Source organism: Heptranchias perlo, chromosome 6 (assembly GCF_035084215.1).
Source record: "Heptranchias perlo isolate sHepPer1 chromosome 6, sHepPer1.hap1, whole genome shotgun sequence".
Taxonomy (NCBI): domain Eukaryota; kingdom Metazoa; phylum Chordata; class Chondrichthyes; order Hexanchiformes; family Hexanchidae; genus Heptranchias; species Heptranchias perlo.
In genome coordinates, this window is record NC_090330.1 from 4,224,778 (window position 1) to 4,247,735 (window position 22,958).

A 22,958-nucleotide genomic window follows, 5' to 3' on the forward strand; every position below is an offset into this window, starting at 1 on the left:
ACACTATCTGCTTTGATCAGCGATAAATATATATTGTGGATTAGTTGCTCCCCGCTCCTACTGCCTTGTTAAAAAAAACAAAAGATCGATCTCGCGTTCTTATAGCTCCTTTCACGACCTCAGGACGTCCCAAAGCGCTTTCCGGTCAATCGCAGCGTAGTCATTGTTGTAATGTAGGGCAAACCGGCAGCCAATTTGCACACAGCAAGATCCCACAAACAGCAATGTGATCGTGAGAACAAGAGAGAGTCTAACCACCTCCCCGTAACATTCAACAGCATTAATCGCCAAATCCCCCACCATCAACATCCTGGGGGTCACCATTGACCAGAAACTTAACCGGACCAGCCAAATAAATACTGTGACTACGAGAGCAGGTCAGAGGCTGGGTATTCTGCGGCGAGTGACTCACCTCCTGACTCCCCAAACCCTTTCCACCATCTACGAGGCACAAGTCAGGAGTGTGATGGAATACTCTCCACTTGCCTGGATGAGTGCAGCTCCAACAACACTCAAGAAGCTCGACACCATCCAGGACAAAGCAGCCCGCTTGATTGGCACCCCATCCACCACCCTAAACATTCACTCCCTTCAACTGTGGCTGCAGTGTGTACCATCCACAGGATGCACTGCAGCAACTCGCCAAGGCTTCTTCGACAGCACCTCCCAAACCCGCGACCTCTACCACCTAGAAGGCACATGGGAACAGCACCACCTGCACGTTCCCCTCCAAGTCACACACCATCCCGACTTGGAAATATATCACCGTTCCTTCATTGTCGCTGGGTCAAAATCCTGGAACTCCCTATCTAACAGCACTGTGGGAGAGCCTTCACCACACAGACTGCAGTGGTTCAAGAAGGCGGCTCACCACCACCTTCTCAAGGGCAATAAATGCTGGCCTTGCCAGCGATGCCCAGATCCCATGAACGAATAAAAAAAAGGCTCATGGGGTTGGGGGTAATATATTAGCATGGATAGAGGATTGGTTAAAGGACAGAAAACAGAGTAGGGATAAACAGGTCATTCTCAGGTTGGGTGGCTGTAACTAATGGGGTGCCTCAAAGATCGGTGCTTGGGCCTCAGCTATTTATAATCTATATTAATGACTCAGATGAAGGGATCGAGTGTAATGTATCCAAGTTTGCTGACGCTACAAAACTAGGTGGGAAAATAAGCTGTGAGGAGGTCACAGAGTCTGCAAAGGGATAGAGACAGGTTAAGTGAGTGGGCAAGAAGGTGACAGATGGAGTATAATGTGGGGAAATGTGAGGTTATTCACTTGGGCAGGAAGAATAGTAAAACAGAATATTTTTTAAATGGTGAAAAACTATTAAATGTTGGTATTCAGAGAGACTTGGGTATACTCGTACAAGAAACACAAAAAGTTAGTATGCAGGTACAGCAGGCAATTAGGAAAGCAAATGGCATGTTGGCCTTTATTGCAAGGGGGTTGGAGTACAAGAGTAAGGAAGTCTTACTACTCCTCACCTGGAGTACTGTGTACAGTTTTGGTCTCCTGATCTAAGGAAGGATATACTTGCCTTGGAGGCAGTGCAATGAAGGTTCACTAGATTAATTCCTGGGATGAGAGGGTTGTCCTATGAAGAGAGGTTGAATAGAATGGGCCTATACTCTCTGGAGTTTAGAAGAATGAGAAGTGATCTCATTGAAACATATAAGATGATGAGGGGGCTTGACAGGGTAGATGTTGAGAGGCTGTTTCCCCTGGCTGGAGAGTCTAGAACTGGAGGGCATAGTCTCAGGATAAGGGGTCGGCCATTTAGGACTGAGATGAGGAGGAATTTCTTCACTCAGAGGGTTGTGAATCTTTGGAATTGTCTACCCCAGAGGGCTGTGGATGATCAGTCATTGAGTATATTTAAGGCTGAGATCGAAAGATTTTTGGACTTGGGGTAATCAAGGGATATGGGGATCGGGCGGGAAAGTGGAGTTGAGGTCGAAGATCAGCCATGATCTGATTGAATGGCGGAGCAGGCTCGAGGGGCCGTATGGCCTACTCCTGCTCCTATTTCTAATGTTCTTAACCCACAACCTTCTACTCCGAGACGAGATTGCTACCCACTGAGCCACGGCTGACACCCAGCTGAATTTACTTGGGGCGGGGGGGAAATCTGATAGAAAAGACCAAATTTTAATGCCAGGATTATATTGCAAAGTGTTTCTATTATATTCCAAAGCTGTTGGTAGTTGAATTTTCCCTGTTTACATTAACTTTGCAACAGGGAATTAGCTGTTAATTTTCCAGACACCCCCCCCCGCCCGTGCCCCCACACCCCCAATAATGCATGGGGTGAATGGGGAGAAAAGTCTGCGCAAACCTGTGGAGAGACTGGAGAAGCTGGGGTTGTTCTCCTTAGAGCAGAGAAGTTTAAGGGGAGATTTAATGGAGGTGTTCAAAATCACGAGGGGTCTTGATAGAGTAGATAGGGAGAAACTGTTTCCATCGGCAGGAGGGTCAGTAAGCAGAGGACACAGATTTAAGGTAATAGGCAAAAGAACCAGAGGGAAGAGAAAGATTTTTTTTAAAAAACGCAGCAAGTTGTTCTGATCTGGAATGCGCTGCCTGAAAGGGCGGTGGAAGCAGATTCAACAGTAACTTTCAAAAGTGAATTGGATATATAGAATCGTAGAATGGTTACAGCACGGAAGGAGGCCATTCGGCCCGCCGAGTCAATGCTGGCTCTCTCCAAGAGCAATCCAGCTAGTCCTACTCCCCCACCCTATCCCTGTAGGATTGATACCGGGAGGAGGGGAGGGTTCTCGAGTGGTCACGACCAACTCCCACAATGACGTTCTCCAAGCCTGTCGAGGTGACAATATCTCGGGCGTCTACCTGTTGATTTTGATATACAGGCACTAGAATGTTACGTAAACTATTCCATACTGCACGTTGGGCCGAAGGGCCTGTTTCCATGTTGTAACTTCTATACCAAGATGATGGCCCAGTTATGGGTTGCCTGAACACGTTCAGGGATGAAATACTGATTGAAGAGAGGAAGCATGTGGTGAGAGGCCATTATGTGGCAGAGCAATGCATTTGTGTGAAGCAAGTGAACATTTCATTTGCTATGAAATAATGACCACGAATAATTTCGTGAATTACATTGTGGATGCAACTGAAATCTACTTGGTAATCTAATTCCAAATGGAACCAATTTGCAATTAACTGGTTGACAAGTCCTGCACAATTTTAGGCCGACTCATTTGAGATCTGTTGGCATTTAGTGAAAAAATTCACACTTCAGTCACTTGTGAACATATCAGTACTGCAATGGTTGGTTAAAGTGTTAAGGAAAGTTGGATTCATTCAGGATTCAAAGGCATGTATGGGTTTGGGGGCAAAAAAAAACTTGATCAGAACCTACATTACCACATCAAACAAGATGGCCAACCCCAAAAAGCCTCCTTCCCCTCGCTTCCCCCCGCCCCCCCTCCAAAAATAAAAATCTTCCACATTAAAAAGGACCTAGCTAATGTCTACCACAAAATGAGATCCAGCATACTAGAATGTTACGTAAACTATTCCATACCAGTTTATGATGTGGAGATGCCGGTGATGGACTGGGGTTGACAATTGTAAACAATTTTACAACACCAAGTTATAGTCCAGCAATTTTATTTTAAATTCACAAGCTTTCGGAGGCTTCCTCCTTCGTCATTTTCACATCGTTCACCTGACGAAGGAGGAAGCCTCCAAAAGCTTGTGAATTTAAAATAAAATTGCTGGACTATAACTTGGTGTTGTAAAATTGTTTACAAATACCAGTTTATAGACTTGATCTCAAATGAGTAGATCTAATAGAGGAAGCAAATGACCTGGTCACTTAAAGGCATTCTCTGCTCCACAATCAGCGCCTGTAACTTCATCCAGTTTGCTCCCACCCTCCGACTCTCTTCAGTACTGCCACCTCGTCACATCCCTTCCTTCAAGTTTCCTCAAAATCTTTCCCTCAAGACATTCTTTTACCCCCCGCCCCCGCACCTTTTACCCCTCCTGTAAAGTGATCAGAGATGACTTTGTACGTATCGAGTGCTCTAGAAATGCAAGTAGCATCTGTAGCGACTCTATAATGCGTCATGAAAGCTTCCCCTGGTCGGTACTTTAAGCAAAATTGTAAGTGCATTCAAAAAAAAAGTTTACGAATTACTATAAATAGAAACATAGAAAATTTACGGCACAGAAGGAGGCCATTTGGCCCATCGTGTCTGTGCTGGTTGAAAGAGAGCCACCCAGCCTAATCCCACTTTCCAGCCCTGTGGGTTACAGCACTTCAAGCGCACATCCAAGTACTTTTTAAATGAGTTGAGGGTTTCTGCCTCTACCACCCTTTCAGGCAGTGAGTTCCAGACCCCCACCACCCTCTGGGTGAAATTTTTTTTCCTCAGTGCCCCTCTAATCCTTCTACCAATCACTTATAATCTATGCCCCCTGGTTATTGACCTCTCTGCTAAGGAAGGAAATCTGTACGAATACTTTTGTTCTGGACGCTTTGTTCTAATTCTCCCCCCTTCATTCAGCAAGCGTTGGTCGACAGATTCTGGAGTTTAAGTCAATAAACTATCCAAAGAGGTGAATTAGTAGAAGACAGCTCCAAAATGTTGACATGTCACAGCAGGAGGAGAGAGAGGTCATGGACATTTGATGCTAAAGCAAGTGGAAGGTTTTATTTGTGACAGGTATTAGTGATCTAGGAGGCCGTAAATTCTTAAATTGGTCGTCACTGTCTCCATTTAACAATTGTTAGAGCAAGTCGACATGCAATGAATTTCTACACAATGTGCAGCACAATTCTGTTACCCAGGTCCATGGTTTGGGGGGGTGGGGGGGGGGTGGAAAAGGAGGGGAGGGCAAGCAGCAATAGACTTGCATTCACTCTCTCTGCTTGGGCAAGATTAGGGAACAGAGGAGAAAGGCCTGTACCCACCCAAGAACCGTGCCCAAGACGACACAGCTACCTCTGCAATCTGGCATCCTGACCACATTGACTCAACAATGGCCAAAGCCCCTCGACTTCGGAAATAAATAGTCAACTAGAATCATAGCATCTTAACAGCACAGATGGGAGGCCATTTGGCCCATCGTGCCTGTGCCAGCTCTTTTGAAAAGTGCTATCCAATTAGTCCCACTACCCCTTGCTCTTTCCCCATAGCACTGCAAATTTTTAATAGAAAAATACAGAAACTATACGAATGGGCAGTTAGGATATCAACAAATTTTGACCAATTCAGGCTGGATACAAGGGGAAAAAAAATCTAATTTTTGACTCATCCAAATTCAGGTGAACAGGATCATTATGGACATCAAGTTAAACAAGTACTCAAAGGCTGTAAAAGAGTTCTTCTATGCTGTAATCTGTTCCCCAACAAAATTACCTCATGTTCCATTCACCATGGGACATTAGTACCTGGATCAGCAATGCAACAACTAGCAGAGTCAGAGGTCAACACAAGATAAAAGTTGAGACACAATTAGAAAGTAGTGAGTGTTCTGCTGTCATTGTAAGGTTAAAGTCCGAATACAGTCCAGGGAAAGATTGCACAGGCTATCACAATAAGCAACTCACGTACCCATTGTATGGGTTGGTGTTTTCGTTCTTTCACACTCTTCCCTTGGAGAATAGTGTGGACTTGCAGGCTGGTTACATGGCCATAACCATCTCTATACCAGCCGACAGAATTACATCGAATTTACCAGCACACAAATAGGCCATTCAGCCCAACTGGACTGTGCCTGTGTTTATGCTCCACACGAGCCTCCTCTCACCCTACTTCATCTATGCATTTCCTTCTATTCCTTTGTCCCTCGTGTACTTACCTAATTTCCCCTTAAAAGGCATCTATACTATTCACCTCAACTACTCCATGTGGTAGCCAGTTCCACATTCTCACCTCTCTGGGTAAAGAAGTTTCTCCTAAATTCCCTATTGGATTTATTAGTGAATTTTTGTATACTTCTGTCCCTAGTTTTGGTCTCCCCCACAAGTGGAAACATCTTTGCATCTACCCTATCAAACCCCTTCATATTTTTTTTAATAAAATAAGTCCCCCAATAGGTTAAGAATGCTTCTCAATATTAAGGATGGGAACAATTTTCCCATTTCATCTCTGGCATTAAGTATCGCCGGGCTGGGAGCAAACTAGATGGACTTTGTTTTTTTTTCCCCGTCTAGGAATTTCTATGTTCCAAGCCTCAGTTGAAGACCAAAGCTACCTCATTCTGCCAGGGTGGTTCCACTTTATCCAGCACACTTACTGCACCGTGCAATGTTTCTCCACAATGTTCTCTGCCAAGTGAGACTGGCCATTAGGGGCCCTAAACTACATTAGCAGAGAAAGACTCCTCAATGCCAACAGTCTAGGCCGTATTTGACCAGAGCTCCTCAAAGTAAAAGGAAAACGTGCCAGACACAATGGCCCCAATTTTAACTCAACAACGCCCCCACCCCCCTCCCCCACCCCCCTCCCCCACCACCTGCCTGCTGGACATTGGGCTGTGGGGGCAGTTAAAACGAGGGCATAGACTTACCCCCTCTGATCATGCTGCCTTCCCGTTGGGTCCCGATATTAACCTCTATTGACCGCAGGAAGGGTCCTGTTAAAATATGCAGATATCATTGGGATCCGATCTGCAATTTTAGTTGGAGGCCTGAACAGGGGAAGCAGTGTCGGCTTCCCCACGTTCCCCCCCCCCCCCCCCCCCCCAGGCCAGACCTGCCGGGATGGGGGATCGCGGGCCAGAAGAGGCCCAGGCAGCCAAGTAATTATATATTTATCTTTTTACAGGTTCCATGTGGGTCAGGAGGAGCAGGAGTTCTCCTCCATGCCTCACAAGGAAGCCTAGGACCTCCCTTATCCCCGGCTTCCTCACCACCACCCAACCGCCCCCCCCCCCCCCCCACCCCCCCCACCCCACCCCCACCCCAACCCCACCCCCACCCCAACCCCACCCCCACCCCAACCCCACCCCCACCCCAACCCCACCCCCACCCCAACCCCACCCCCACCCCCACCCCCACCCCCACCCCCACCCCCACCCCCACCGTGGATCAGGCTGGGTATTGGGCAGGACATTGGGACAATTGATTGAAACGAGGTCCCGGCCATTAAGAATAGACTCCCCAGGGTTTGCCTCCCACTTCAGGACCCCCTCCCCCCTCTTTAAAATCAGGGCCAATGAGTTTCCTTCTCCTTGCCCACGGCTTAACAAAAAGGTAACAAAGAAAGAACGAACTTGCATTTATAAAGTACCTTTCACAACCTCAGGACGTCCCAAAGCACTTCCACAGCCAATGAAGTACTTTTGAAGTGTAGTCACTGTTGGGAGTTACAATTTGTGACTTTGGCCAAAAAGTTGAAACATGAAACTTTCGATGATGATCTAGAACACTTTAGCCGCACCAAAAAAGATTAATCTTATTCACAAGAATGCCAGCCACCTCAACTCAGCTGGTGTTTGAAGGGAAATAAAAGTTTAGAGGGGAATGTACTAGGAGAGAATAAAAAAAAAACCAAGCAAACACGTCACTAGGTTCTGACAAGAATTGGCCACTTCGACAAGGTCCTGGAGGGCAGGTGGCTCCTGAGGAACGCCCAACCAGCTAGAGGCAAGACTTTCAGGAGATGAGAGAAAGTAGAAAGGAAACTTGTGCGGAGGAGAAGGAACCTACATCCCCAACAATGGAACTGCTGTGTGCACCCCTCCCCACCCACCCAGTCACAATATACAATACTGTACAAAGGTCACTGTGCAGCTAAAGTAACAGGCTGCACAACTGTTAGAGGGAATCTGTTGACTTTTGGCACAGCACTGTTGAAAACAAGCTACTTCTGAAGGCCACGCCAAAACTTCAAAACAGTCACTGCCCAATTACTGAGCAGAGTGCTGCCCCGAAGGTAACACTAAGCCCTTAGCTCACTGATGGGGGCAGCATTTTCATTTATCGCACTTCCGTCCTCTTACTCCAAACCTAACCTTACCCCAAGACTTTGAAAACTGTGCAAAAAGAAAAAGAACGAACAAACTTGCATTTATGTAGCACCTTTCACAACCTCAGGACGTCCCAAAGCACTTTACAGCCAATGAGGTACTTTTTTTTTGGGGGGGGGTGGGGGGGGGGGGGGGGGAAGCGTAGTCACTGTTGTAATGTAGGAAACGCAGCAGCCAATTTGCGCACAGCAAGATCCCACAAACAGCAGTTTGATAATGACCAGATAATCTGTTTTTAGTCTTCTTGGTTGAAGGATAAATATTGGCCTGGGCACTGGGGAGAACTCCCCTGCTCTTCTTTGAAATATTGGCATGCGATCTTACACAAGTGCAAAAAAAAATGATTTTAGGTCACAAGAGTCAAGAAGCATTGAAAAAAAAGATTGCTTATTCGGCACTAATTCACTGTGAATTCAGATTTCAAACTCATACTAGTCTTGTATAAATAATTCATTCACTGCAAATTGGGTTAGCAGGATGTGTGATGCAATTGATTTTGGAAGCTCTGATCACAACATCCAGATCAAACATACACTTAGAGTCTGCATTAGCAGAAATATTTGGAACTGAACTTCCACTCAGCTTAATATATAAAAAAAATCTTTAGAGCAATTATTGAAAGAGAATTGTCTCCTTTTCATCCCTTCCCAATAGAAAATAGAAAGAACTTGCATTGAAAAAGCACCTTTCACAACCTCAGGACGTCCCAAAGTGCTTTACAGCCAATGAAGTGCTTTTGAAGTGTGGTCACTGTTGTAATGTAGGAAACGAAGCAGCCAATTTACGCACAGCAAGATCCCACAGACAGCAACGTGATAAAGACTAGATCATCTGTTTTAGAGATGTTGGTTGAGGCATAAATATTGGCCCAGGGAGAACTCCCCTGCTCTTCGTCGAAATACTGGCCATGGGATCTTTTACATCCACCCAAGAGGGCAGACAGGGTCTCGGTTTAACGTCTCATCCGTAAGACGGCACCTCCGACAGTGAAGCACTCCCTCAGCACTGGCACTGGGAGCGCCAGCCGAGATTTTGCGTTCAAGTCCCTGGAGTGGCATAGTGGAAGGCAAGAAGGGTACAACAGAACATGAGAGCTACTTTACCCCAAAAAATGATTTGAAAAGGTGGTTTTAATGCAAAATGACTTCTTCCTTAAGCAAAGAGGGAAACGGTGATGGGATTCCAGAAAGGGGAAACAAGAAAGTTTTCCTCATCTACACATGTGCGCAGATCCAGAAACAAAAGACTTCACTTGGTTCTTTTGACGTACTCACCCGGATAGGAAAGTATTCTCTGAAGTATCTCCACAGTGTCCAGTTCCGAACCCATTCTGATCTTCTTCCTCCTGCAAAGAGGATGCATTTTATTTTAATTGAACTTGAAAGGCAGATTAGCCAAAGCTCAACTTGCAAAGTAACCATTACTCCTGCCTCCCTCCCCTCCCCCACCCTTTCCCCACAGCCCTGCAAATGTTACCTTCAAGTATTTATCCAATTCCCTTTTGAAAGTTACTATTGAATCTGCTTCCACCGCCCTTTCAGGCGGCGCATTCCAGATCATAACTCGCTGCGTTAAAAAAAAATTCTCATCTCGCTTCTATTGTTTACTGTTAATTTTTTTTAATGCTCTCTCCAATTTGTAGCTCTTCTCCAGAAAGCATTGTGGTAGAAAGAGCCACAACCAGTTACCGGCAGCCCTCCGAATACCTAATTTATTTCATGGAATCGTACAGCACACAAGGAGGCCATTTGGCCCATCGTGTCTGTGCCGGCTCTTTGAAGGAGCTATCCAATTAGTCCCACTCCCCCTTAGTCTTTCCCCATAGCCCTGCAAATTTTTCTTTTTCAAGCATTTATCCAATTCCCTTTTGAAAGTTACTATTGAATCTGATTCCACCGCCCTTTCAGGCAGCGCATTCCAGATCAGAACAACTCGTTGCGTAAAAAATATTCTCATCTGCCCCCTGGCTTTTCTGCCAATTATCTTAAATCTGTGTCCTCTGGTTACTGACCCTTCTGTCAGTGGAAACAGTTTCTCCTTATTTACTCTATCAAAACACTTCATGATTTTGAACACCTCCATTAAATCTCCCCTTAACCTTCTCTGCTCTAAAGGAGAACAACCCCAGCTTCTCCAGTCTCTCCACATAACTGACGTTCCCTCATTCCTGGTACCATTCTAGTAAATCTCCTCTGCACCCTCTCTAAGGCCTTGACATCCTTCCTAAAGTGCGGTGCCCAGAATTGAACACAATACTCCAGCTGAGGCCTAATCAGTGCTTTATAAAAAAGGTTCAACATAACCACCTTGCTTTTGTACTCTGCACCTCTATTTATAAAGCCAAGGATCCCGTATGCTTTTTTTGGCCATTAATCTTGCAGGAGCCTTAGCAGCAAATGTTAGGCAGGCTATTTGACTGCTTGGGGCACTGTGGCCAAGACAGGACCGGTCCTCGCCGGACACACCATGACCACGTCCTGGCAATGGTCCCTGGTCAGCAAATCGGGAGTGGAAAAGTGCCTGGTCTTCATCCTTCCTAAACAAGGAAGGAGCAGAGGCCGAGTGCAAAACCTTGATTGCTGAGGTCAGAAAACAAGACCTACTTTAACCACCGGGCTTGCAGTTCTTAAAAATCTGCACCACAAAGATTTTCATTCTCAGGACGTGGGCATTGCTGGCAAGGCCGGCATTTGTTGCCCATCCCTAGTCGCCCCTTGAGAAGGTGGTGGTGGGCCGCCTTCTTGAACCGCTGCAGTCTACGTGGTGAAGGTGCACCATGTGCTGTTAGATCGGGAGCGTCAGGGTTTTGACCCAGCGACGATGAAGGAACGGACGATATATGTCCAAGTCAGGATGGTATGCGATTTGGAGGGGAACCTGGAGGTGATGGCGTTCCTGTGCACCTGCTGCCCCTGTCCTTGTCCTTCTAGGTGGCGAAGGTCACGGGATTTGGGAGGCGCTGCCAAGGCAGCTTTGGCGAGTTGCTGCAGTGCATCCTGTAGATAGCACACACCGCAGCCACGGTGCACCAGCGGGGGAGGGAGTGGGTGTTTAAGGTGGCAGACGGGCTGCCAATCAAGCGGTCTGCTCTGTCCTACAGCTTTACTTCTGATGACCCACAGAGTTACAGACCACAGCAAAGCTCTCTACGGAAGGTGGCAAATGGAGGAGGTACATTTCGCCACAGGGAAGAAATGCATGAGATCAGCAGTTGGAAACCCTGGCCAATTCCCACCCCCAGCCGCTTGGTGCCGACGCCAACCCGACCAGCTCCTTGCCCCTAGTGTCTAACCTTGGTTCGGTGTATTCCAGTCAATGACTAGCCAGGAAAAGTACAAAACTGCAATCGGCCAGCAGTCAGTGAAGAAGATGGAAAAAAAGATTACGGTGCAGGTGATCCCTGTAATGTGAAAACAGAAGTATGATCAAGTTGAAGAAGTGAAATTATTCAAAATCATGCAAAGGAGATACTTCAATGGTGATGAATGGAACATTATTCCACTTTTGGCCACTTAGTGTCACCCAACAGGTACCCACCCTTCCTGTGTTAAATGCAAGGGGTGGGGGGGCGGTGAGTTTAATTCTGCACCACCCCTGATGTGATGTTATTATTCCAATCCCTTGGAGAAAAGTATTCCACATTCTAGATAGTTCAGTTTCCCATATTAGCCATCCCTAATGTTGGCAAGAGACTGTTAGTTTTAGCATTAATTAATGACGAACCATGGACAAGTCTTGTGAACCTATCCACCGAGACCCTAGTTAGGGATATAGGAATACTCAATAGAAGCAGGGAACTGGAGTTAAGATGCAGATCAGCCATGATCTCATTGAATGGTGGAACAGGCTCGTGGGGCTGAATGGCCTACTCCTGTTCCTATCTCAACCATTTAAAATCCAAGTTATAGTCCAACAAATTTATTTAAAATTCCACAAGCTTTCGGAGGCTTCCTCCTTCCTCAGGTGAACGGTGTGGAAATGAAATTTTCGAATCCTTCGCATTTGAAAATCACAGAACAATGCCTGGTGATTACTGCCCGTTGCCAAGGCAATCACAGTGAGCAGACAGAAAGGTGTCACCTAAAAGGCCACCGAATATACAAACCCCCAAAAACAAAGAGAGAAGGAAGACAGTCAATGACCCGTTATATTAAAAACAGATAACATTTGTTCGCTGGTGGGGTTACGTGTTGTGTGACATGAACCCAAGATCCCGGTTGAGGCCGTCCTCATGGGTGCGGAACTTGGCTATCAATTTCTGCTCGACGATTTTGCGTTGTCGTGTGTCTCGAAGGCCGCCTTGGAGTATGCTTACCCGAAGGTCGGTGGCTGAATGTCCATGACTGCTGAAGTGTTCCCCGACTGGGAGGGAACCCTCCTGTTTGGCGATTGTTGCGCGGTGTCCGTTCATCCGTTGTCGCAGCGTCTGCATGGTCTCGCCAATGTACCATGCTCTGGGGCATCCTTTCCTGCAACGTGGTACCAGAGCATGGTACATTGGCGAGACCATGCAGACGCTGCGACAACGGATGAACGGACACCGCGCAACAATCGCCAAACAGGAGGGTTCTCTCCCTGTCGGGGAACACTTCAGCAGTCATGGACATTCAGCCACCGACCTTCGGGTAAGCATACTCCAAGGCGGCCTTCGAGACACACGACAACGCAAAATCGTCGAGCAGAAATTGATAGCCAAGTTCCGCACCCATGAGGACGGCCTCAACCGGGATCTTGGGTTCATGTCACACAACACATAACCCCACCAGCGAACAAATGTTATCTGTTTTTAATATAACGGGTCATTGACTGTCTTCCTTCTCTCTCTCTCTCTCTCTCTCTCTCTTTTTTTTTTGGCGGGTTTGCATATTCAGTGGCCTTTTAGGTGACACCTTTCTGTCTGCTCACTGTGATTGCCTTGGCAACGGGCAGTAATCACCAGGCATTGTTCTGTGATTTTCAAATGCGAAGGATTCGAAAATATCATTTCCACACCATTCACCTGAGGAAGGAGGAAGCCTCTGAAAGCTTGTGGAATTTAAAATAAATTTGTTGGACTATAACTTGGTGTTGTAAAATTGTTTACAATTGTCAACCCCAGTCCATCACCGGCATCTCCACATCATTTAAAATCCACTGAGGAAAGGTTTCAGCATAAAATATTACTTATTATCAAAAAAAGTGGCCAAACAAAACTCCAGTTTATTCACCCCCAGCAAATTTCTGTTGACATCACCTACACAGAAATCTTGTCCGAAGACTGAATTCAATTACCCAAGAGATAAAATAAACCCCATTCTTAGATGAACACCGATTAGTTTTCGACTTTAAAAAAAAAAGAAAACATTTAAGATTGTTAGAAACAAGAAATGCAAGCATCTTACCCATAATTAGAAAAGATATAACCCATTGAAAGACTGAGAGCATCTGCAACTGTCGTTCTATCTTGGACCTTGCTAACCAAGGCAGCGATGGCAGATTACTCAAGGCAGAGAGAATGCTTGCGCCAGTTCCTGGAAAAGATTTTAAAAAAAAATGTAAGTACATCACATTTGCGCTTGCTTTTCAAACAGGTCTTTTTCGGATTTGCTCCTGGCACTTCTGCAAGTGACTGCTTGGGCTTAGGTGATTAGCACAGTCATCGTCAGTCAGATGGATGCAGGATCAAGCTTCAGAACTTGAGTGCATAGCCTAGGTTGGCCATTACAGTACGGAGAGAGCGTTGTATTGTTGGAGGTGCCATCTTCTGGGTGAAATGTTCATAGCAACAACTTGCATCTATATATAGAGCTTTTAACCTAGTAAAACTTCTCAAGATGTTTCACAGGAGCGTAATCAGTCAAAATTTGACACCAAACCACAAAGGACCGGTGACCAAAAGCTTGGTCAAAGAAATAGGTTTTAAGGAGCGTCTCAAAAGGAGGAGAGAGGGGGGTGGAGAGGTGGCGAGGTTTAGGGAGGGAATTCCAGAGCTTAGGGCCTAGGCGGTTGAACGCACGGCCGCCAATGGTGGAGCGATGAAAATCGGGGAAACGCAAAAGGCCAGAATTGGAGGAGCGCAGAGATCTCGGAGGGTCGTAGGGCTGGAGGTGGTTACAGAAATAGGGATGGTGCGAGGCCATGGAGGGATTTGAAGACAAGGATGAGAATTTTTTTTTAAATCGAGGCATTGCCGGACCGGGAGCCAATGTAGGTCAGCAAGCGCAGGGGTGATGGATGAACAGGACTTGGTTCGAGTTAGGGTACAGGCAGCAGAGTTTTGGATGAGCTCAAGTTTAAGGAGGGTGCAAGGTGGGAGGTTGGCCAGGAGAGCATTGGAATAGTCAAGTCTAGAGGTAACAAAAGGCACAGATGAGGGTTTCAGCAGCAGACGGGCTGAGGCAGGATAATGTTCTAACTAAACAATGGCAAAACCAACAGGTTTTGGCTTATGCATGACTTGAGGCCAGGTGGTCAAACAGCACAGCAATGGTCATGGAGTAGAGTGTAGTGCAGAGCGATAAAGCTGGGTGTTCCATTGAGTCACTGACTTCTTGTTTTAAAGCAAATTGACTGATGAATTGAGTCATTGCTTTCAGTCCTACACAAGTCGTTCTAATGGTCATGAGCCTCGCACTGTAAATATAATAAAATCTGACACCAAGTCTGAAATTACTTTTGGAGAGTTTACTCTGGACATCATAAATCTGCCACAAATCAAAGTTTAAAGACTTTTCCCACCTCATGGAGGTTCTTCCCGCATCCTGCATTAAATTCTCAGTTTCTTACATTTTCGTTTACTTCCCTTTATTCGAACAGTTACGTTCCCTCCTCCCCCACAGCAAGTTAATCTGTCCCGAACAAACAGCAGATACTGGACTGTCTCACAAACTTTGATCGCTTCTCACCCTCATTAGATTTAGTTAGCCTTGCTGTTAAGAGAGTGAGAATGATTCCAAGGACAGTAACAGCACCAGATTTGGTAAATTATCAACATCACTAATATATGCTCCATTTGATTTACCTTAGGCTTCTCTTGCTCTCCAACTCTGGCAACATTAGGTGTTAGCCATGGGTCAGTGGGCAGCGCTCTTGCCTCAGTCAAAAGGTTCATGGGTTCAAGCCCCACTCCAGAGACTTGAGTACAAAATTCAGGCTGATAACTCCAGTGCAGAACTGAGGGGGGGGAGGGGTGCGGCACTGTTGGGGGCCCCGTCTTTCGGATGAGAAGTTAAACCAAGGCTCTGTCTTCCCTCTCCGGTGGACCGTAAAAAATCCCATGGCACTACTTCGAAGAAGAGCGGGGAAGTTCCCCCCCCCCGGTGTTAATATTTATCCCTCAACCAACATCACTAAGAAACAGATTATCTGGTCATTATCACATTGCTGTTTGTGTGACCTTGCTGTGTGCAAATTGGCTGTCGTGTTTCTTACATTACAACAGTGACTACACCTCAAAAGTACTTCCTTGGCTGTAAAGCGCTTTGGGACGTCCTGAGGTCGTGAAAGGCGCTATAGAAATGCAAGTTCTTTCTTTAACATTCCGAAACCATAGCCTCAGCCTTATCGTGGTTTAGTAAAAATGTGACTGCTTTGGAAAAAAAAAAGGGGAACCATCCTTTTGATAAGCTATTCAGTCAGTGAAGAACTAACTCCTCTAACCATTCTTACCGCCAAATACAGCGGATGCAATACCTGCATAAACAACTGCAATGGTGCTTCTATAGATGCATTCTTCCAGATTGCACCAAGGAGATACGTGTCAGTAAAGCAATTACATCATGCATCAATTGCTTTGAAATTTGGTAAATTAATAGCTCACTCACTCATAGACCCACTGAGCACATCAGGTCCGCTTTACATTCTGTTAGCTATCAACCTTCCATTTTTTTAAACCACAAATTCCCTTCCTTTTCTCCATACCCTTCAAATTCCTTTTTACTTCCCTAGTATCCATCCCCCTTATGTAAACGTCAATTAACTTTGCATCAATACCCTTCTGGGGCAATATATTCCAGATTCTCATCAGCCTTTGTGAATTTTTTCCTCAGATTAACTTTAGCTCAGCTCATGTTCTAAGGTAATGTCCCCCTTGTTCTGGATTTCCCATCTACCCTTTTAATACCCATCATTTTAAAGACTTCCATCAGATCACTCCTTAAATTTCTCAGAATCGTACAGCACGGAAGGAGGCCATTCAGCCCATTGAGCCTGTGCCAGGTCTTTTGAAAGAGCTATCCGATTAGTCCCACTCCCCCCTGCTCTTCACCCATTGCCCTGCAAATGTTTCCTTTGCAAGTATTTATCCAATTCTCTTTGAAAATTACTATTGAATCTGCTTCCACCGCCCTTTCAGGCAGCACATTCCAGATCATAACAACTCGCTGCGTAAATAACATTTCTCATCTCCCCTCTGGTTCGTTTGTCAATTATCTTAAATCTGTGTCCTCTGGTTTAAATACAATATTCAAATATGCAATGTGCTGGCTGGGATGAGGACCAGCTGTAGACATAACAGCATTTTTGAAGAGTGTTTACACAGCCTTGAGTTAGCAAGAAAACTTGTGAATGATTTCTAAAGCGTCACAAAGCTGAGTACTATGTTGCTGAACATTGTGTGTTCGATGGATGCTACCAGAACACTGGTGAGATGCAGAATGACCATGGACCTCAGATCTGCTGTCTAGCAGACTAAACTTGGTAAATGTCACCACAACACATGAGTGCCTCCCCCTGCCTCGAATCAGATTCTCATGCTGGGTCAAGTTTTGGGGATTAAGTCAAAGTTGCAATGTTTTTTTTTTTAATTCATTCATGGGACATGGGCGTCGCAGGCGAGGCCGGCATTTATTGCCCATTCCTAATTGCCCTCGAGAAGGTGGTGGTGAGCCGCCTTCTTGAACCGCTGCAGTCCATGTGGTGAAGGTTCTCCCACGGCGCTGTTAGGAAGGGAGTTCCAGGATTTTGACCCAGTGACGATGAAGGAAAGGTGATATATTTCCAAGTCGGGATGGTGTGACTTGGAGGGGAACGTGCAGGTGGTGTTGTTCCCATGTGCCTGCTGCCCTTGTCCTTCGAGGTGGTGGAGCTCGTGGGTTGGGAGGTGCTGTCGAAGAAGCCTTGGCGAGTTGCTACAGTGCATCCTGTGGATGGTACACACTGCAGCCACTGTGCGACGGTGGTGAAGGGAGTGAATGTTTAGGATGGTGGATGGGGTGCCAGTCAAGCAGGCTGCTTTGTCCTGGATGGTGTCGAGCTTCTTGAGTGTTGTTGGAGCGGCACTCGTCCAGGCAAGTAGAGAGTATTCCATCACACTCCTGACTTGTGCCTTGTAGATGGTGGAAAGGCTTTGGGGAGTCAGGAGGTGAGTCACTCGCCACAGAATACCCAGCCTCTGACCAGAAACTAAACTGGACCAGCCTCTTGTAGCCACAGTATTTGTGTGGCTGGTCCAGTTTAGTTTCTGGTCAATGGTGACCCCCAGGACATTGATGGTGGGGGATTTGGCGATGGTAATGCTGTTGAATGTCAAGGGGAGGTGGTTAGACTCTCTTGTTGGAGATGGTCATTGCCTGGTACTTGTCTGGCTTGAATGTTATTTGCCACTTATCAGCCTAAGCCTGGACGTTGTCCAGGTCTTGCTGCATGCGGGCTCGGACTGCTTCATTGTCTGAGGGGTTGCGAATGGAACTGAACACTCTGCAATCAGCGAACATCCCCATTTCTGACCTTATGATGGAGGAAAGGTCATTGATGAAGCAGCTGAAGATGGTTGTGCCTAGGACACTGCCCTGAGGAACTCCTGCAGCAATGTCCTGGGGCTGGTGATTGGCCTCCAACAACCACTACCATCTTCCTTTGTGCTAGGTATGACTCCAGCCACTGGAGAGTTTTCCCCGATTCCCAATGACTTCATGTCAAGGGCAGTCACTCAACTAATCTCTGGAATTCAGCTCTTTTGTCCATGTTTGGACCAAGGCTGTAATGAGGTCTGGAGCCGAGTGGTCCTGGCGGAATCAAAACTGAGCATCGGTGAGCAGGTTATTGGTGAGTAAGTGCCGCTTGATAGCACTGTCGACAACACCTTCCATCACTTTGCTGATGATTGAGAGTAGACTGATGGGGCGGTAATTGGCCGGATTGGATTTGTCCTGCTTTTTGTGGACAGGACATACCTGGGCAATTTTCCACATTGTCGGGTAGATGCCAGTGTTGTAGCTGTACTGGAACAGCTTGGCTAGAGGCGAGGCTAGTTCTGGAGCACAAGTCTTCAGCACTACAGCCAGGATATGGTCAGGGCCCATAGCCTTTGCTGTATCCAGTGCACTCAGCCGTTTCTTGATATCACGTGGAGTGAATCGAATTGGCTGAAGACTGGCTTCTGTGATGGTGGGGATACCAGGAGGAGGCAGAGATGGATCATCCACTCGGCACGTCTGGCTGAAGATGTTTGCAAACGCTTCAGCCTTGTCTTGTCTTTTGCACTCACGTGCTGGACTCTGCCATCATTGAGGATGGGGATGTTCACAGAGCCTCCTCCTCCTGTTAGTTGTTTAATTGTCCACCACTATTCACAACTGGATGTGGCAGGACTGCAGAGCTTTGATGTGATCCATTAGTTGTGGAATCACTTAGCTCTGTCTCTAGCATGTTGCTTCCGCTGTTTAGCGTGCATGTAGTCCTATGTTGTAGCTTCACCAGGTTGGCACCTCATTTTTAGGTACGCCTGGTGCTGCTCCTGGCATGCTCTTCTACACTCCTCATTCAACCAGGGTTGATCCCCTGGCTTGTTGGTAATGGTAGAGTGAGGAATATGCCGGGTCATGAGGTTACAGATTATGCTGGAATACAATTTTGTTGCTGCTGATGGCCCACAGCGCCTCAAGGATGCCCAGTTTTGAGCTGCGAGATCTATTCTGAATCTATCCCATTTAGCACGGTGGTAGTGCCACACAACACGTTGGACAGTGTCCTCAGTGTGAAGACGGGACTTCGTCTCCACAAGGACTGTGCAGTGGTCACTCCTACCAATACTGTCATGGACAGATGCATCGGTGACAGGTAGATTGGTGAGGACGAGGTCAAGTAAGTTTTTCCCTCGTGTTGGTTCGCTCACCACCTGCCACAGGCCCAGTCTGGCAGCTATATCCTTCAGGACTTGGCCAGCTCGGTCAGTAGTGGTGCTACCGAGCCACTCTTGGTGATGGACATTGAAATCCCCCACCCAGAGTACATTCTGTGCACTTGCTTCCCTCAGAGCTTCCTCCAAGTGGTGCTCAACATGGAGGAGGACTGATTCATCAGCTGAGGGAGGGTGGTAGATGGTAATCAGCAGGTTTCCTTGCCCATGTTTGACCTGATGCCATGAGATTTCATGGGGTCTGGAGTCAATGTTGAGGTCTCCTAGGGCCACTCCCTCCTGACTGTATATATCACTGTACCGCCACCTCTGGTGTGTCTGTCCTGCCAGTGGGACAGGACATACCCAGGGATGGTGATGGAAGAGTCTGGGACGTTGGCTGAAAGGTATGATTCTGTGAGTATGGCTATGTCAGGCTGTTGCTTGACTAGTCTGTGGGACAGCTCTACCAATTTTGGCACAAATCCCCAGATGTTAGTGAGGAGGACTTTGCATGGTCGACTGGGCTTGGTTTGCCCTCGTGTCCAGTGCCTAGTGGTCCGATGCCGGGTGGTCCATCCGGTTTTATTCTTATTATAACGTTTTTTTTAAAAGCAAGATTGTACAACTGAGTGGCTTGCTCAGCCATTTCAGAGGGCGATTAAGAATCAACCACATTGCTGTGGGTCCAGAGTCACATAGACCAGACCAGGTAAGGACGGCAGGTTTCCTTCCCTAAAGGACATTAGTGAACCAGATGGGTTCTTACGACAATCCGGTAGTTTCATGGCCACAAAAAGTTTTTTTTTTAATTCCAGATTTTATTTAAATTAATTAAATTTAAATTCCCCAGCTGCCATGGCAGAATTTGAACTCATGACTCCAGATTATTAGTCGAGGTGTCTGGATTACTAGTCCAGTAACACAACCACTGTGCTACTATACCCTTGTGTTTGCTGTATGTAGAACGACGAACTGTATCTAATGTAAAAAAAAGTTCTTTTCTAAGCTCCAGCTGGTCACTGATTATTTGGCCAATGTTGAGATACCACAGTAAATATTTCTCAGTCAACTTTAATTGTAAAGCTGCTTTACTACTGCACATAAACAAGGACCATGCCTAGTGAAATGATCAGGGTCATGACAACATTGAAGATTGCATCAGATTTCACATGGACTAGCAGGAACGCATTACCACAATTGCAAAGTAGGATTCAAAAATTCAAAAGACCAGAGTTACAGGAGTGGCTTTGATGGTCTCAACCAGGACACTCATCAGAACAGTTCAAAGACTATTAAAAAAATATTATAGTAGTTAGAACCACACAGCACAGAAAAACAACTTGCATTTATATAGCACCTTTAACATAGTAAAACATCCCAAGGCGCTTCGCAGGAGCGATTATCAGACAGAATTTAACACCAAGCCACATAAGGAGATATTAGGACAGGTGACCAAAAGCTTGGTCAAAGAGGTAGGTTTTAAGGAGAGTCTTAAAGGAGGGGAGAGGGGTAGAGAGGTAGAGGGGTTCAGGGAGGGAATTCCAGAACTTAGGGTCTAGACAGCTGAAGGCACGGCCGCCAATGGTGGAGCGATTAAAATCGGGGATGAACGGGAGGAACGAAGAGTTCTCGGAGGGTTGTAGAAGGAGGCCGTTCGGCCCACCTTGCCTGACCTGGCTCTTTGAAAGAGCTATCCAATGAGTCTCACTCCCCTTGCTCTTCTCCATAGCCCCGCACATTTTTCCTTTTCAAGTATTTATCCAATTCCCTTTTGAGAGTTACTATTGAATCTGCTTCCACCACCCTTTCAGGCAGCGCATTCCAGATCAGAACAACTCGCTGCATAAACAGAAGGTGTTATTTCTCTTTCTTCTGCACAGCATCCTGCCATTGAGAAACTATCTACATTTGTAATCACTCGTACCGTAATTTATTGGCTTGCAAGATAATTTACCAGACGACAGTGTCCCCAGTCAATGAACGAGCGCACGCACGCACAAATCTGTTCCAGCCGCTTAGCTAGCACTGTCCGCAATGGAGGATCACCACACTTACACGGAACAGGTTTGAATGTACTGTCCGTATTACAGAAAGAATATGGAGGCACTGGAGAAGGTGCAAAAAAGATTTAAAAGAACCCAGAGATTATAACTATCGGGGAAAGACTGAACAGGCTGGGGCTCTTTTCTCTAGAAAAAAAAAAGAGAAGGCTAAGGGGTGACCTGATAGAGGTCTTTAAAATTACAAAAGAGTTTGATAGGGTAGACATAGAGAAGATGATGTGGGGGCGTCCAAAACTAGGGATCATAAGTATAAGATAGTCACTAATAAATCCAATAAGGGATTCAGGAGAAACCTCTTTACCCAGAGAGTGGTGAGAATGTGGAACTCACTCCCACAAGGAGTAGTTGAGGCGAATAGCATAGATGCATTTAAGGGGAAGCTAGATAAACACACGAGGGAGAAAGGAGTAGAAGGATATGCATAGATGAAGTAGGGTGGGAGGAGGCTGTTGTGAAGCATAAACAGGGTTGATCAGTTGGGCTGCATGGCCTGATTCTGTGCTGTACATTCTATTTAATTCTATGATGAAGCTGCAGCAAAAATGAGTAACCGTATCTGACCAGAATTCAACACAATATTATCCCGGACAGCAAGGTGCAAGTTGCAACAGATTGGCGAGATTCTGCTGGAGTTCTGGAATAATGCTGATTGAGTTTTGATAAGTAAACACTTATGTTATCAATCCCTATCTCTGATTAAAAAAAACCACCGCAAAGTTTTATTTTAAATTAAATACACAAAGCTGACTCTCCAAGCTTGCCCAAGGTGAAACTAGTGTGAATGGGCCTTTTTATGTGACCTTTTAAGTCAGAGCCAGTTAAATCCAGTTTCATTAACAAAAAAAAAATTGTTCCAAGCATGTGGGCAATGCTGACAAGGCTCATTTATTACCCAGCTTCACCTTGCTCGGAGGTTGGGGTTAGGGGTTGCCAACTCTAGTTGGTTGTATTCCTGGAGGTTTCATCACATGACCTCTACCCGCCAACCACCCCACCCCCCACACTCCCACCGTTGATCACCCAACACGTCCATCCCTGTGACTCGCCATCGTCCCAAACCAAATGTAAAGCAACAGATTCTTTGGGGGGGTAATTTTAACACCCCCACCCCCCCCCCCCCCGCCCAGGATGGGCGGGAGGGATGAACATTTTAAAATGGGAAATGGACCTCAAGGTGCCTACTTCCGGTTTTAACGGAGGAGGGTTGGGGGGTGGGGTGGTGATTAACCTGCTCTGCAGAGGTGGGTCCGCCCTTAAAGTATTTTAATGAGGTTGCGCTTCTCAAATTTAACCTCCGTTTTACATTTAATGCCTGAGGGCTGGGTTTTGCGGGCCACAGGAAACTCGGCAGCTGAAGGGAGGAGGGAACGGCCGGATGGGACAGATAAGTGTCTTTCCAGCACTGCTTATGGGCCAAGAGGAGCAGCAGTGTTTCTCTCCGGCCCACCAAGCAAACAGTTAACCACCCTGCGATCCGATTCCCTTCATTGTCGTACCCCCCCCCATCCCATGATCATACCCCACTCCAATGTCCCCCCCTCTTTCCCCCCGCTCCCCCCCTCTTTCCTCCCGCTCCCCCCCGCTCCACTGCCCCATGTCGCACCCCCCCGCTCCACTGCCCCATGTCGCACCCCCCCGCTCCACTGCCCCATGTCGCACCCCCCGCTCCACTGCCCCATGTCGCACCCCCCGCTCCACTGCCCCATGTCGCACCCCCCGCTCCACTGCCCCATGTCGCACCCCCCGCTCCACTGCCCCATGTCGCACCCCCCGCTCCACTGCCCCT

General features: G+C 46.7%; 1 protein-coding gene across 2 annotated transcripts in view; it reads right to left on the bottom strand.

Moving 5' to 3' along the window:
- dgat2 (diacylglycerol O-acyltransferase 2) overlaps positions 1 to 22,958 on the bottom strand; it is a 52,210-nt gene that overhangs the window by 18,014 nt on the left and 11,238 nt on the right. The window contains exons 1-4 of one of the 2 annotated variants that reach the window (XM_067985634.1): positions 14,729 to 14,804; positions 13,393 to 13,521; positions 11,304 to 11,411; positions 9,286 to 9,356 (exon numbers count right to left, since the gene is read on the bottom strand). In XM_067985634.1, the coding sequence (XP_067841735.1) occupies positions 9,286 to 9,356; positions 11,304 to 11,411; positions 13,393 to 13,435 (222 nt within the window). In that variant the 5' untranslated portion in view covers positions 13,436 to 13,521; positions 14,729 to 14,804. Of the gene's footprint in view, positions 1 to 9,285; positions 9,357 to 11,303; positions 11,412 to 13,392; positions 13,522 to 14,728; positions 14,805 to 22,958 lie in introns of those variants that run through there. The other variant, XM_067985633.1, reaches the window with a different exon arrangement.